The sequence below is a fragment of the Ochotona curzoniae genome, unplaced genomic scaffold (assembly GCF_017591425.1).
Source record: "Ochotona curzoniae isolate NIBS_2020 unplaced genomic scaffold, NIBS_Ocur_1.0 scaffold_274, whole genome shotgun sequence".
Lineage (NCBI taxonomy): Eukaryota > Metazoa > Chordata > Mammalia > Lagomorpha > Ochotonidae > Ochotona > Ochotona curzoniae.
In genome coordinates this window covers 4,163,496-4,176,176 of record NW_024467101.1, presented here as the reverse complement: position 1 = coordinate 4,176,176, position 12,681 = coordinate 4,163,496, and the positions used below count along the sequence as shown (strand labels likewise).

General features: G+C 53.3%; 1 protein-coding gene across 2 annotated transcripts in view; it reads left to right on the top strand.

Moving 5' to 3' along the window:
- Positions 1–12,681, top strand: part of GNB1L (G protein subunit beta 1 like) — a 48,809-nt gene that overhangs the window by 17,491 nt on the left and 18,637 nt on the right. The window contains exons 2-4 of one of the 2 annotated variants that reach the window (XM_041003758.1): positions 1,873–2,048; positions 8,627–8,793; positions 9,037–9,162. In XM_041003758.1, the coding sequence (XP_040859692.1) occupies positions 8,654–8,793; positions 9,037–9,162 (266 nt within the window). In that variant the 5' untranslated portion in view covers positions 1,873–2,048; positions 8,627–8,653. The remainder of the gene's footprint in view (positions 1–1,872; positions 2,049–8,626; positions 8,794–9,036; positions 9,163–12,681) is intronic. The other variant, XM_041003759.1, reaches the window with a different exon arrangement.

Sequence of the window (12,681 nt, the reverse complement as noted above, 5' to 3'; positions counted from 1 at the left end):
CCCTATTCCAGCTCGCACTGGCTGGAGCTGCTGCCTGAGCCAGCACAGTCAGCCCCCTAGTCCCGGCCCTAATGTGAACTGGCTGGTGATGCGGCCAGACCCAGCCTGTCTTGCATCCCATCCTGGTCTCAGATGTGCTAGTGGGTGTTATGAACTGGCCCAGTCTGGCTGCCCCCAGACCTGAGCTACACATATGCTGGCAGGTACTGCAACCTGGTCTACTCTGGGCTGCTCCTTGCTTTGGTTCTTGCACTCACCTGCAGGGATTGCTCCCTGACAAAGCAGGTCCCCAAGCTGCTCTATCAAGTCTCTTCTCAGTGGCAGATCTTGCTTACACCGGTGGGTCCTTAGCCTGGGCTGACCTAGTACACTTCCTATCCTGGCAGGAACTCTGCCTTGCCCAACTGGCCCATACTCAACCTGGTTCTTTCTTTCTTTTTTTTTTTTTTTAAGATTTATTTATTTTTATTGCAAAGTCAGATATACAGAGAGGAGGAGAGATAGAGAGGAAGATCTTCCATCCGATGGTTCACTCCCCAAGTGACCACAACAGCCGGTGTTGCACCAATCCAAAGCCAGGAGCCAGGAACCTCCAGGTCTCCCACAGGGGTGCAGAGTCCAAAGGCTTTGGGCCATCCTCGACTGTTTTCCCAGGCCACAAGCAGGGAGCTGGGTGGGAAACAGAGCTACAGGGATTAGAACGGGTGCCCGTATGGGATCCTGGTGCACTCAAGAAGAGGACTTTAGCCACTAGGCCACTGCGCTGGGCCCAACCCAGTTCTTATTGTTGAGTGTTACAGCCCAGCTACACCTAGTCCACACTCTGACGGAGCTCTCATGGGCCACACTGAGCTTCTAACAGGAACCAGCACTCGCATCATCACAGATGTGCCTTGTCAGCAGTGTCTCTTGCTTCCTGAAAGCAAAGAAAGGCAAGCTTAGTTGAATAGGAGAAAAGTTGTCCTTACAGAGACTAGAATAATCGACAGGTCTTCCTCAGGTCTATGCCGTGTGTGGTTCATTAGGTTTTGTACGTGTGTGTTTATTTAAAAGGAAGAGAGATCTCATATCCACTGGTTCACTCCCCGTATGGCATCAATGACCATAGCTGGGCTAGTCTGAAGCCAGAAGCTTTTTCTGATCTTCCAGCTGGGTGCAGGGGCTCAAGCACTTGGGCCATCTTCTGCTTCTTTCCTAGGCCCATTAGCAGGAGCTGAATCAGAAGTGGAGCCACAGGGGCCTGGCGTGATGGCACAGTGGTTAAGGTCCTCACCTTGCACGCCCAGGATCCCATATGGGCACCAGTTCTAATCCCGGCAGCCCCACTTCCCATCCAGCTCCCTGCCTGTGGCCTGGGAAAGCAGTTGAGGACGGCCCAAAGCTTTGGGACCCTGCACCCGTGTGGGAGACAGAGGCTTCTGGCTTCGGATTGGCTCAGCTCCAGCTGTTATGGCCGCCTGGTGAGTGAATCATTGGATGGAAGATCTTCCTCTCTGTCTCTCCTCTCTGTATATCCACCTTTCCAATTAAAAAAAAAAAAAAAGTGGAGCAGCAGGAACTTGAACTGTTGCAGGCTCCAGCTTTACACCATGGCACCAGTCCCTACTAACTGTATGTTTCTGGCTTTCTCTACGTTGTACATTTTTAGGCATGGACCTTTCCGTTGGCATCTTTCACCTGCTGCCTGGACTGTTTACCTTGGATGTGTCATTTTTGGGTGCTACAGCACACATCCTCGATGCTCTCGTCATGGGTCTCGGCCATTTTTCTGGTCTTAAACATTAAGTCATTTCTGTTGATCAGTCTTCCTGTTTCGTTCCTCCATCCTCTCCCATTGCATCGTCTGAGTCTTTTTCGGTCTGTTTCTTTCAGATATTGAATCAGCTCTGCAACGTCCACGTTTCCTTACAAAGTGATTGCTGTTCTCCGCCGAGGACGTGTTTTCCTTCTGTGCATTCCCAGTGTGTTTACCTTTGCCCCGTGGGGTGGACTCTGGAGAGCTGCATGGAAATCTTTATCTGATCCCTCTACATCTGAGACGTCTCAAGGTTGGCATCTGTGGGCTGCCCCCGAGACCCAGCCTCAGTTTGCTTCTGTGTTTGCAAGTCCAATGAGCTTGGGTTGTACCCCAGACATGGCCCGGGTTGCCTGCGACATGGGGTCCTCTGGACAGTGTCGAGGTGTATGTGAGCATGGGGGCCCCCACCCTGCTTAGATCTGTATCACAGGTTCTGTCTCGCCCTGTGCAGGCTCTGGCTTTAATCTCCCTTCCGACTCCCCAGCCTGTGGTTCTGTGCCATACATGGGCTGCTTGGGGCTCTGGCTGGAGACGTGAGCAGCGGTTTCAGGCTTGGTTCGGGTCTTAAAGTGGATGGTATGGTCTGGCCTCCATGCCTTAGCAGTGAGCTTGGGGCCTCTGTTTTTGTTCTCCCCACTCTGCAAACACCAGACACACACATCCTAAATCCCAGAGGACTTACCTCATGAGGGTCCCTCCATACAGAGCCCTGGCTTACCTCTAGGATTCATTCCCATGGCTGGGTTTTCAGGGACAGAGCTCATGACTTCTCTGTTTGGTGGGGATAATGCAAAAGCAGCATGCCTTCAGCGGGGTCCACAGTGGGATTCTGGCCTTTCCTCAGGCTCTCTCAGGCCTCTTTCCCAGGGCTGGGCAGCCCGCAGCCATGAGGGAGAGCAGCAGGTGCCCTGGGCCGTGCTGTGTTGGTGCTCTAGGCTGGTGGGTTGGCCTGGTGACGTCCATACAGGTTTATCCGGATGGAAGCCCATCACAAGCTGAGTCCCTGTGCCTGCTGTTTGCATTTTTGTCTGGTGTTTTAGTGGCTGTCAGCCCGAGAGAGGGAGGCTGTGTAAGCTTCATCCTGGCCATGTGTCCATGAGGGCTGTGACAACTGAGCATCTTTTTCTTTAACAAGATTTTATTTTGAAAGAGTTAGGAGAGGGAGAGGTGAGGCGAGCTTCCCTGGGTTGCTTTACTCGCCAGAAGGCTGCAATGGCCACCCAGCAGGGTCAAGCTGAAACAGGACCATCTTCTGCTGTTGTCCCAGGAGCATCAGCCTTGCATTTCCTGTTCCCTGTGCTGGATGATGGTTCTGTCTCTGATCTTTAGAGGATACACAGTCAAGACTGTTTTATCTGTGCTGTGCACTGTCACATCTAACACTCGTTGGCCAGAACTCAGCCTTGTCTGCTTGAGCTTGACCCTTTCACCTGTGCCTTTGTGTGCGTGCTTGCCTCATAAACCTTTGTCCATCTCTGATTTGTTTATTTTATTTGAAAGATTTACAGAGAGAAGGAGAGACACAGAAATCTTCTGTCTGCCAGTTTACTCGCCAGGTAGCCACAACAGCTGGAGCTGAGCCAATCCGAAACTAGGAGCCAGGAGCTTTTCCCAGGTTTCCCTCATGGGTTCAGGATTCCAAGGCTTTGCTATCCTCTACTGCATTCCTAAGCAGCAAGCAGGGAGCTGGATGGGAAGTGGAACAGCTGGGGCATGAATTGGTGCCCATATGAGATGCTAGTAGCGTTATAAGCAGAGCAACAGCCTGCTAAGCCGTGGCACTGGCCCCAAGTCAGTAAACTCAAACTGTAGTCCTCCAAGGGTAAAGAATTGGGTATATCTTCTCCATCTTTAGCCTCGTTTTTTATTCTTTGAGTCTCGTGCTCTGAGCTCGCTGCACTGAAGGCTGAGGTTTGTTCATCTCCAATTGTGTAGCATGAGTAGTAGTATGATTGTGCCAGATGTATCTCATTCTGGAGTGGATGGCCATTTGGCCATCTCACTCAACCCTGCCATTAGCATTCTGGCCCAAGTCCCTTTCTGGGTATAAGTGTGTTCTTGGGTGCCCGTGTGAGTCAGGGTGGCTGAGCCATGCTGCAGGCCAGCAAGTACCAAACCGTGGTGCCCTGCGCTCATCCTCTGTCCTGTAGCGGCTGCTCTTTGTGCCACATCTCCATCAGCGCTGGACAGACTGTTTAATTGTTTTTGCTGAACTGCTAGGAGTGCAGGCATTGCACATCAGGGCTTTGACAGGCGTTTCCAAGATCATGAATTGGGCTAGACGGTTTTCCATGTGTTTATGGGATGTGGGTGTTGCCTGTGAGGTGCCTGTTGACGTCTTCCAGCCATTTTTCTTTCTGGCATTTGCTTTCTTGCTCCATCAGTCTCTGTGTGTGTTCCAGATACAAGTCCAAGGGGGCTTGTCTGCTTTCCCTCACATATTCTGCTTTTGTATGTGTGTGTTTAAGAATTATTCATTTTTTATAGTCTTTTTTTTTAAGACTTATTAGTTTTTATTGGAAAGTTAGATTTACAGAGAGTAAGATCTTCCATCTCCTGGTTCACTCCCCAAGTGGCAGCAACAGATAGAGCTGAGCAGATCTGAAGCCAGGAGCTTCTTCCAGGTCTGTCATCTGGGCACAGGTGCCCAAGGACTTGGACCATCATCCTCTGTTTTTTTTTTTTTTTTTTTTTCAGGTGCATTAGCAGGGAGCTGGAGGAGAAGTGGAGTGGCCAGGACTTGACTTGGCTCCCCATAGGGATGCTGGTTCCCTAGGCAAAGGCTTAACCTATTTTGCCGTTGGCTCTGGCCTCTGCTTTTGTATGGTCAAACCCATTAAAAAGTTGCCAAGAATAGTAGTATCATAAATACCTGTGTACTCTTCAGCTGGAGACCCCAGTTGTTAGCACAGTCTTACGCTCTTTTGCCTGCCCGTTTCGTAGCGTCTGCAGGAGATTCCTGGGAGGGAAACAGGCACAGTCAGGGAAGCAGAGGAATTTCATGGAAAATGCTGGTTATGAAAGCGCTCTACCTGCATCTCAGAATGTCTTGCACCAGCATCAACCTGCTTTCATTCCCGTTTTCCATGAACATTTTTAAATCTCCTAGACGAAGGCAGAGGTCAAGGTGGAGCACTAGAGAAATGTTACAGACGTGACGGCCTCTCACCCCCCAGGCGCCTTAGCAGGAGCCAGGAGGACTGTTCTGCTGATGTTCACCCTTCCCAAGGAGACATAATCCCCTGGAATCCGTAGCCCACCGGCACCCGGGTCGTAGGAGCTGAGGTGTGTGGGTGGTGATTGGCTCTGATGCCTCACTGACCTCACGCTGAAGAGTCACCCCACTTTGTGCCTCCAAGAACCCTGACCTTTCTAGCAAGTGCCAGCTAGCTAGCTGTTCTCTCTAGGGTGTGGCAGGTGAACGCGCAGGGATGGGACCCTGTCTTCCTGTTGCATCACACCAGGAGATAGGGGTGCCCGCTGTTTGCCCTTGGCAATGCCAGCTTCCATGAGTGGTGGAGGTGGTGACAGACGGATATATTTCCCCTTTCCTGTGTGATGGGTGAGCAGTCCAGGGAGTGAAACTTTGGCGCAGGGTGCTTCTGGATCCCAGCAGCCGTACTCCAGAGGGAGATTTTCAAAGCCTCTTGCTTCTTTACTTTTTATAGCTGTGGCTGCCTCTCTCCACGTCTTGCATCTTACAGTCTTGATTAGAGAATTAGTTGTGATAGGAGCCACTGCAGGAGGCCCCAAGCGTTGCCTATTGTCAACAGGAGGATAGAGGAGGGCACAGCCAGAACTGCTGTTCCCTTGTGCAGCCCCTGCCCAGAGAGAAGCCAGCTGCTGGCTTCACAGACCTCATGAGGTGGTAGTGTTATGGTTGGTATCCCAGAGACAGAAGTAACTCATCTGGCTCAGTACGCATGCCACAATGGCTGGGGCTGAAGCCAGGAACCAGAAGCTCATTCCAGATCTCCCAGGAACACTCAGCAAATCAGCTGGAAGCTGTAGTTGGTAGTCAAGACCAGGTACCCAATTAATGATGTCATTATCCTAAAGTAATACCGTAATAACCAGACCAACGGCTGCCCCACCACTGAGTTGATTTTTTTGTAATGATATTGGCCTCTGAAGTTTCCAAACCTTCTGTGTGTGTGTGTGTGTGTGTATGAATTCAACAATGCTTTGAGGTTTTTAAAAAATGTACAGATTTATTTATTGTGAAAAGTAGCGTGATTGGAAGACAGAGGAATTTTCTTGCTGATTCATTCAGCCTGGGCTGAGACAGGATGACGGAGTCCAGTACTGGCGGCTGTCACCTGCCATTTCCCTGCTGTATTCACAGGGTGTTGGTTTGGAAGCAGATGTCCCCCCACACACCCAGCCAGGAACTTGAACCGGCACTCCTGTATGGGCTGCACTTGTAAGCAGTCCTTCAACCTCCTGCACCACAACACACATGCCTGAAGCTGTGGGGTTTTTGGTTCTTTTGTTTGTATATTTGTTTGTTTGTTTCATCAGCTTTCGGAGCGGGGATAAGGCCATTCAGGACACCCCTCTTCCTGGAAGGGACCCCAACCCCTGTGCAGTGCCCAGGTCCCCAGGGAATCATGTCTGACACACGGGTGCCTGGCAGCTTGTCACACATACCTGGGAGGACCCAGTGGAAGGGGGACAGGTGGAGATAGTGCCCAGGCACCTCCAGTGGGCTGCACGGTTCTGGCCCACTTCCCTGCTCTGTTGATTTCTCAAGTGAGCAGTGGTCCTGAAGTTGGTGCCAGCCACTCTCAGCCCAACCTTGGCAGCCTCGAGTCACACAGGCGCTCCGTCTGCCTGCATGCTCTGGGCAGGTCTGTGCCCAGCACCTGGGCGTTGCATGGCCGCGCTGCCTGCCCCAAGCTGTGACCTGCAAGGCCTTTGGAGGGGCAGAGTAGCATTTGTAGCATCCTCTGTCAGTTTTGCCAAGAGAGTCAAATAGACTTTTTTTAAACTGATTTTTTAAAAAGTATTTATTTATTTTTATTTGAAAGGCAGAGTTCTTCCTTTTACTGGTCCATTGGCCACAATGGCCAGAGCTGAATTCATATAGAGCCAGGAACCTTCTCTGGGTCTCCCTATGAGTACACGGTTCCGAGGGCTCGGGCAGTTCTCTGCTGCTTTCCCAGGCCACAAGCAGGGAGCTGGAAGGCAAGTGGAGCAGCTGGGATGTGAACCGGTGCCATTTGGTCGAAGTATTAGTCTGTTATACCACTGCACTGGTCCACTCCCCACTTCCTTTTTTTTTTTTTTTTTTTTTTTTTCAGTTTTTGAAACAAGGTGTTTGGCTTTGGCATCTCCATGAGCAGTCAGGGAGCAAGTCATGTACCGGATTCAATTTCCCGCTCCTCTGCCCTGCAGCAGGGAAAGGCTAGAGGGGGCACCCCAGCAGCACCACGAGGCAGGGCCCGCTCAACTCTCGCCTGCAGGGGGCTGTGGCCTCCGCTCTCGGCAGGCCCTGAGCCAGCGGAGATAGGAGAATGCGATTATTCTCAATTAGATTAATAAAGAATAATTGGATGTCATAAATCAAGCCCTCCTAGGATATTGTCATGGGAAAACTATGTAGCGAGAATTAATTAGTTTTCAAATAAAGCGTTTATTTTAATTGCTTGCAATGATGGAGGCCTTAATTGCCGATGCATCATTCTGGCCTGGGCCGAGGGGGTTGTTGTAACGTGACAGGTTTGTTCGTCCTGGGGAAAACAATAGGGGAGGCCCTGATTGCATCACCTCACAATGAGCCTCCGTGGCTTGGGTGCTGGGAGCTCTGGAAACTTCCTGCCAGGCCACGGGCAGGTGGGGCAGGTGTGGGCCAGACTTCGGCTGGCTGCTGCTACATGTGTGAGCTCTTGCACACGTGTGCTTTTCTGTTTGAAGACACATGTGTGCATCTGAGGGTTGTGTGAAGTGTGAGCCACGTGTACAGTCTTGCAACCTGGCTCCATCTACCAGCACTTGGCCTTTGAGCTCCGTGTGACTTGTTGCCCACCAGCCACACCCCCCAGAAGGGGCATCTCCTGGGCACCATGTGCCTCTGTCCATAGCTGCCACCTGTCTGCTCAAGAGAGAGAAAGGCGAGGGGAGGGTGGGCAGTCCTGCAGGTAGGCTGTGCTGTCCTGCCTCTGCACCTGCTTGCCTGAACCCAGGGTCCTGGAACAGAGATGGTATGGAAGCCAGTGGTGCTGCTGGCAGCCAGTACGGGGAGGGACTGCTACTCCACCACACTCACCCCCGCGCACCTGGTGCTCCTGCAGCCTGAATAGGTGTAGCCTGAGCAGGTCCCATGTGTGCTGGGGAGTTGGCCTTGCTACAGCAAGGGCAGCCATGTCTCGGGGCAGAGCCCAGCAGTACAGCTCTGCTGCATGGAGGAGTGAGACTGGGTGGAGTGTTGAGTGACCAGGGAGGCAGAATACCAGCGGCACCTGGGGGACTTGAGGTGCACTTGAGGACTCAGGAGAAGGACAGACAGCTCAGGAGCCTGGACTCAGCCTGGCCGCCAGAGGACAGGAAGCCTGGAGGTGGTAGGGGACCTTAGGCAGGTCACTGAACACAGGTATAGGCAGGTGAGGACCAGAGGAGGAGCGGGTGCAGCCCTGGGTTAGGGAAGGGTTGGGTGCAGATCCTCAGAGGGTGGAGCACAGGGAGAGCACTGCTGTCCAGGCAGGACTCCAGAAGTCCAGAGGGAGCAGGGATCAGCACTGGGGCATGCTGAGTGCTATGCTCCTGGCTCAGGGCTGTCCCCAGGAGACCAGGAGAGACTCCCCGGCACTTACAGTCCTTTTCCCCCAGTCCACGGGTGTCTGCACGCCGCCCAGCATGGTGGACGCCAGCCACCTACCACCTCCGCCACCACCGCCAGATCCCCAGTTTGTCCTTCGAGGCACCCAGTCAGCGGTGCATGCCCTGCATTTCCACAGAGGAGATGAGGCTCAGGGCCACCCGTTCCTCTTCTCAGGGTAAGTAGTCATTGTCCCTCACCCCCTGCCCTGGGCTGAGCAAGGCCACTGGACACACTGACCTTCCCATTCTTCTCCCTTGAAGCTGCACAGATGCAGCCAGCAGTGCAGGAGCACACAGAGCCATTGGGTCTGAGATTCCAGCCCTCCCTCTACCCTTCCTCCTGCAGAAGTTCCCAGGGCTTCTCCCAAACTGGGTAGCACACCTCCTATCCTCTGCCATGCATGCCTCATCTCCCACAGGTGTCAGAGCGGCCTGGTGCACATCTGGAGTCTGCAGACACGGAGACCTGTGGCCATCCTGGATGGTCATGGGGGCCAGTGTGTGACCTGGCTGCACATGTTGCCCCAGGGTCAGCAGCTGCTCAGGTGAGTCCAGTGGGAGCCAGGAGCTCTGCGAGGGGCCCTGAAGCTATACATCTGGTGGCTGGAACATTGAATGGCAGAATAAAGGAAGCCAGGAGCAGCCAAAGGGTCCACCCAGGTTGGCTGCAGCACGTGGAGGGTGCAGGCCAGCCTGGTGTCCCCTTGCAGCCCCCATGCTCAGGAGGGCAGGTGGATCTGACCCCTGCCAACCTCACCATCTTTATGGGCTCCTCATGGCTCCCAGGGGCTACCTCAAGGGGATGCAGGACTGGGTGGCTGCTGCCGGCCGGACACATAATGGTAGCGGGGGCCCAGGGTTCCCAGAGAAGATTTGTGGCCATGGGGGAATGGACAGGGGTGATGGCATCTTGCAAACTGAGCAGAGGGGAAGGAGATCCAGAGTAGAGGAGGATTCCTGCTCCTTCTCTCACCTCCCCTAGCCCTGTATGGTAAACTCAAAGGCCCTGGGACCTGGGGCCCATCACCAGGTGAGCACAGCCACCTGCCTAGTGTCACAAGGTAGTGCTCCTGGTGCTGCTGTTCCAGCTGTGTGACTGAGTCCTGGGGCTTAGGGAACCAGGCACAAAGGTTTATTTCAGCATGCTTCTTTTTTGTTTTTTAAGATGCTTTTTTTTAAAAAAATTGCAAAGTCAGATATACAGAGAGGAGGAGAGAGAGAGAGAGGAAGATCTTCCATCCAGTGATTCACTCCCCAAGTGGCTGCAACGGCTGGATCTGAGCCAGTCCAAAGCCAGGAGCCAGGAACCTCTTCCGGGTTTCCCACGCAGGTGCAGGGTCCCAAGGCTTTAGGGCATCCCCAGCTGCTTTCCCAGACCACAAGCAGGGAGCTGGATGGAAAGTGGGGCTGCCAGGATTAGAACCAGCACCCATATAGGATCCTGGCATGTTTAAGGCAAGGACTTTAGCTGCTAGGCTGCTGTGCTGGGCCCACTTCAGCATGCTTCTAAGGCAGCTGTATTGAGGGGGCCAGCTCCCCACCAGCCGCTTCACTGCATCTCTAATCAGCTTCTATGACCTCTGCTTATCCAGACTCCCTCTGAGGCACTGAGCCTATGCATGCATGAATGTGTACGTGTGTGTCTATACTTGCACTGACCCAGCCTTCGTGGGTCTCTAGTGCCTTTGGCTCTCCTGAGGCATCAGGTCTAGGGTGGCTGTGCTGGCTGCTTGTCCCCGCACCCTCTGTACCCACAGTGCTGCCTGGACAGGTGCCCACTGAGAAGTGCCTGAATGTAGAAGGATGGCTCTGCCCATGACTCCATGCTGAGCTGCAATTCCAGCAGGCCTATGGAGTGACTCCTGCCTTCTGCATGCGCCTACTGCTGTCCTTGGGGCCCGCACCATTCTTGTTCAGGGCATGCACCTGCTGCTGCCAACCTAGCTCAGCTCTGGGAGGGTAAGCCTCTTCCACTCTGCACCCAGTGCCTTGTGGACAAGAGGAGTCGGACACCCTCCACATACACACACCCATCAACAAAACACTTCTGTGCCAGACTCACATGGTCCCCCACCATCCAGAAGATAGCTAACAGGTAACAAGGTTCCAGTGTTGTCTGAGGACAGGGACCCAGGCCCTGGGTCCTCCTAGCCTTGTCCCAGGTCCCTCCCCCTCCATACAGAAGGTCTTGGTCCTGCTCATTTGCAAATGCTGCGCAGAGCCACATGCCCCAGGGGAGGTGGACCCTGCTCCTCTAGGGCCTAACTACCCCAGTGATGTTGGGCTGTGCAGGAACCATGGCTGCTGTCTGCAGGCAGGGTGGCTGCGGGTCAGCAGCGCAGTGGGCAGGAGGAAGGTGTGGAATGCCCAGGTGCGTTTGCGGTGCACTAGAGACTGTGGCCAGTGCAGACGGCTTTGCCTGGCCTGCGCTCAGCTGTGTTTGCAAAGCTGAGCTCCTCACCCCACCTCCGCTGCTCGAGTGGCCCCTGAAGAACGGCCTCCCTTTCATGTCACACCCTAGCTCCACTGCACCTGTGCCTGCAGCAGCCACCTTGGCAGGGCCTTGCTTTAACTTTTTTTTTTTTTTTTGCCTGTAAAGTGGAGCACACTTAGCCAAGAGGTGCAGGCTGTGGGCTGCAGGCTGCGGGCTGTTGTATTAGCAGAGTGTACGTCCACCCCGGGGACCTCCTGACACTCCCTTGCCCAATGCCTGCAGTACGCCCTCCCCATAGGTAGGCTACCCCCAGCCTCCCACCCCTCCAGCAGCCCCAGAGGCAGCCGCTTCACTCCTTGGACTAGTCCTGACCATTTGTCCCTTAGTTTCCCTGCCCCCCACCCCCCCAGCTCCTCGACTCTGCTTTCCCATGAGGCCACGTGTGGGGCTGCACTGGGTTCTGTTGCTCTTTGCCTTGTGTGTGTGTTACTCTGTGTCTCTACCTGCTTCTTGCCTGGGTGTCTGCCTCCACTCACCTGCAGCTTGGGCCTTGCGTGCTCAGCCCTGTCTAGAGCCCCCTTGGGGCGTTGTCAGCCACTGGCATTAAATCTCTCTTGGACGCTTCTTCGCCTCTCATTGACTTCTCTCTGGGATTGGTGGCCCTTTACTTAGTGGTGCATACGAGTCTTTCTTATTTCTTCTTCTTTTCTCCTTTCTTTTTATTTATTCTTATTGCAAAGTCAGATATACAAAGAGGAGGAGAGACAGAGAGAAATATCTTCCTTCTGATGATTCACTCCCCAAGTGACCGCAACAGCTGGTATTGTGCCGATCCGAAGCCAGGATCCAGGAGCTCTTCTGGGTCTCCCACTTGGGTGCAGGGTCCCAAAGCTTTGTGCTGTCTTCGGCTGCTTTCCCAGGTCACAAGCAGGGAGCTGGATGGAAAACGGGGCTGCCAGGATTAGAACTGGCATCCATATGAGATCCTGGTGGGTTCAAGGTGAGGACTTTAGCTGCTAGGCCGTGGCACCGGACTCTCTTTTTTGTTTTTTAAGATTTATTTATTTGTTTTGTATTTTAAAGATTTATTTATTATTGGAAAGGCAGAGCAGATTTACAGAGAGGACAGAGAGAAAGGTCTTCCCTCAACTGATTCACTCCCTAAATGGCTACAATGTGGGAAGCTGAGCTGATCCAAAGCCAGGAGCCTAGAGCTTCTTCTGGGTCTCCTGTATGGGTGCAGGATCCATTTATTTTTATTAGAAAGTCATATTTAAAGAAGGAAGGAGAGACAGAGAGAAAGATCTTCCATCTTCTGGTTCACTCCCAAAATGGCTTGCATCAGCTGAGCAGATCTGAAGCCAGGAGCTTCTGGGTCTCCCACACAGGTGCAGGGTCCCAAGGCTTTGGACCATCCTTGACTGCTTTCCCAGGTCACAAGCAGGGAGCAGAAAGGGAAGTGGAACAGTCAGGACTTGAACCAGCATCCATATGGGATCCCTGTGCATGCAAGCTGAGGATGTTAACCACTAAGCTACTGCCCTGGGCCCAGGTCCTAAGGCTTTGGGCCATCTACTACTACTTTCCCAGGCCACAAGCAGAGAGCTGGGCAGGAAGTGGAACAGCTTGG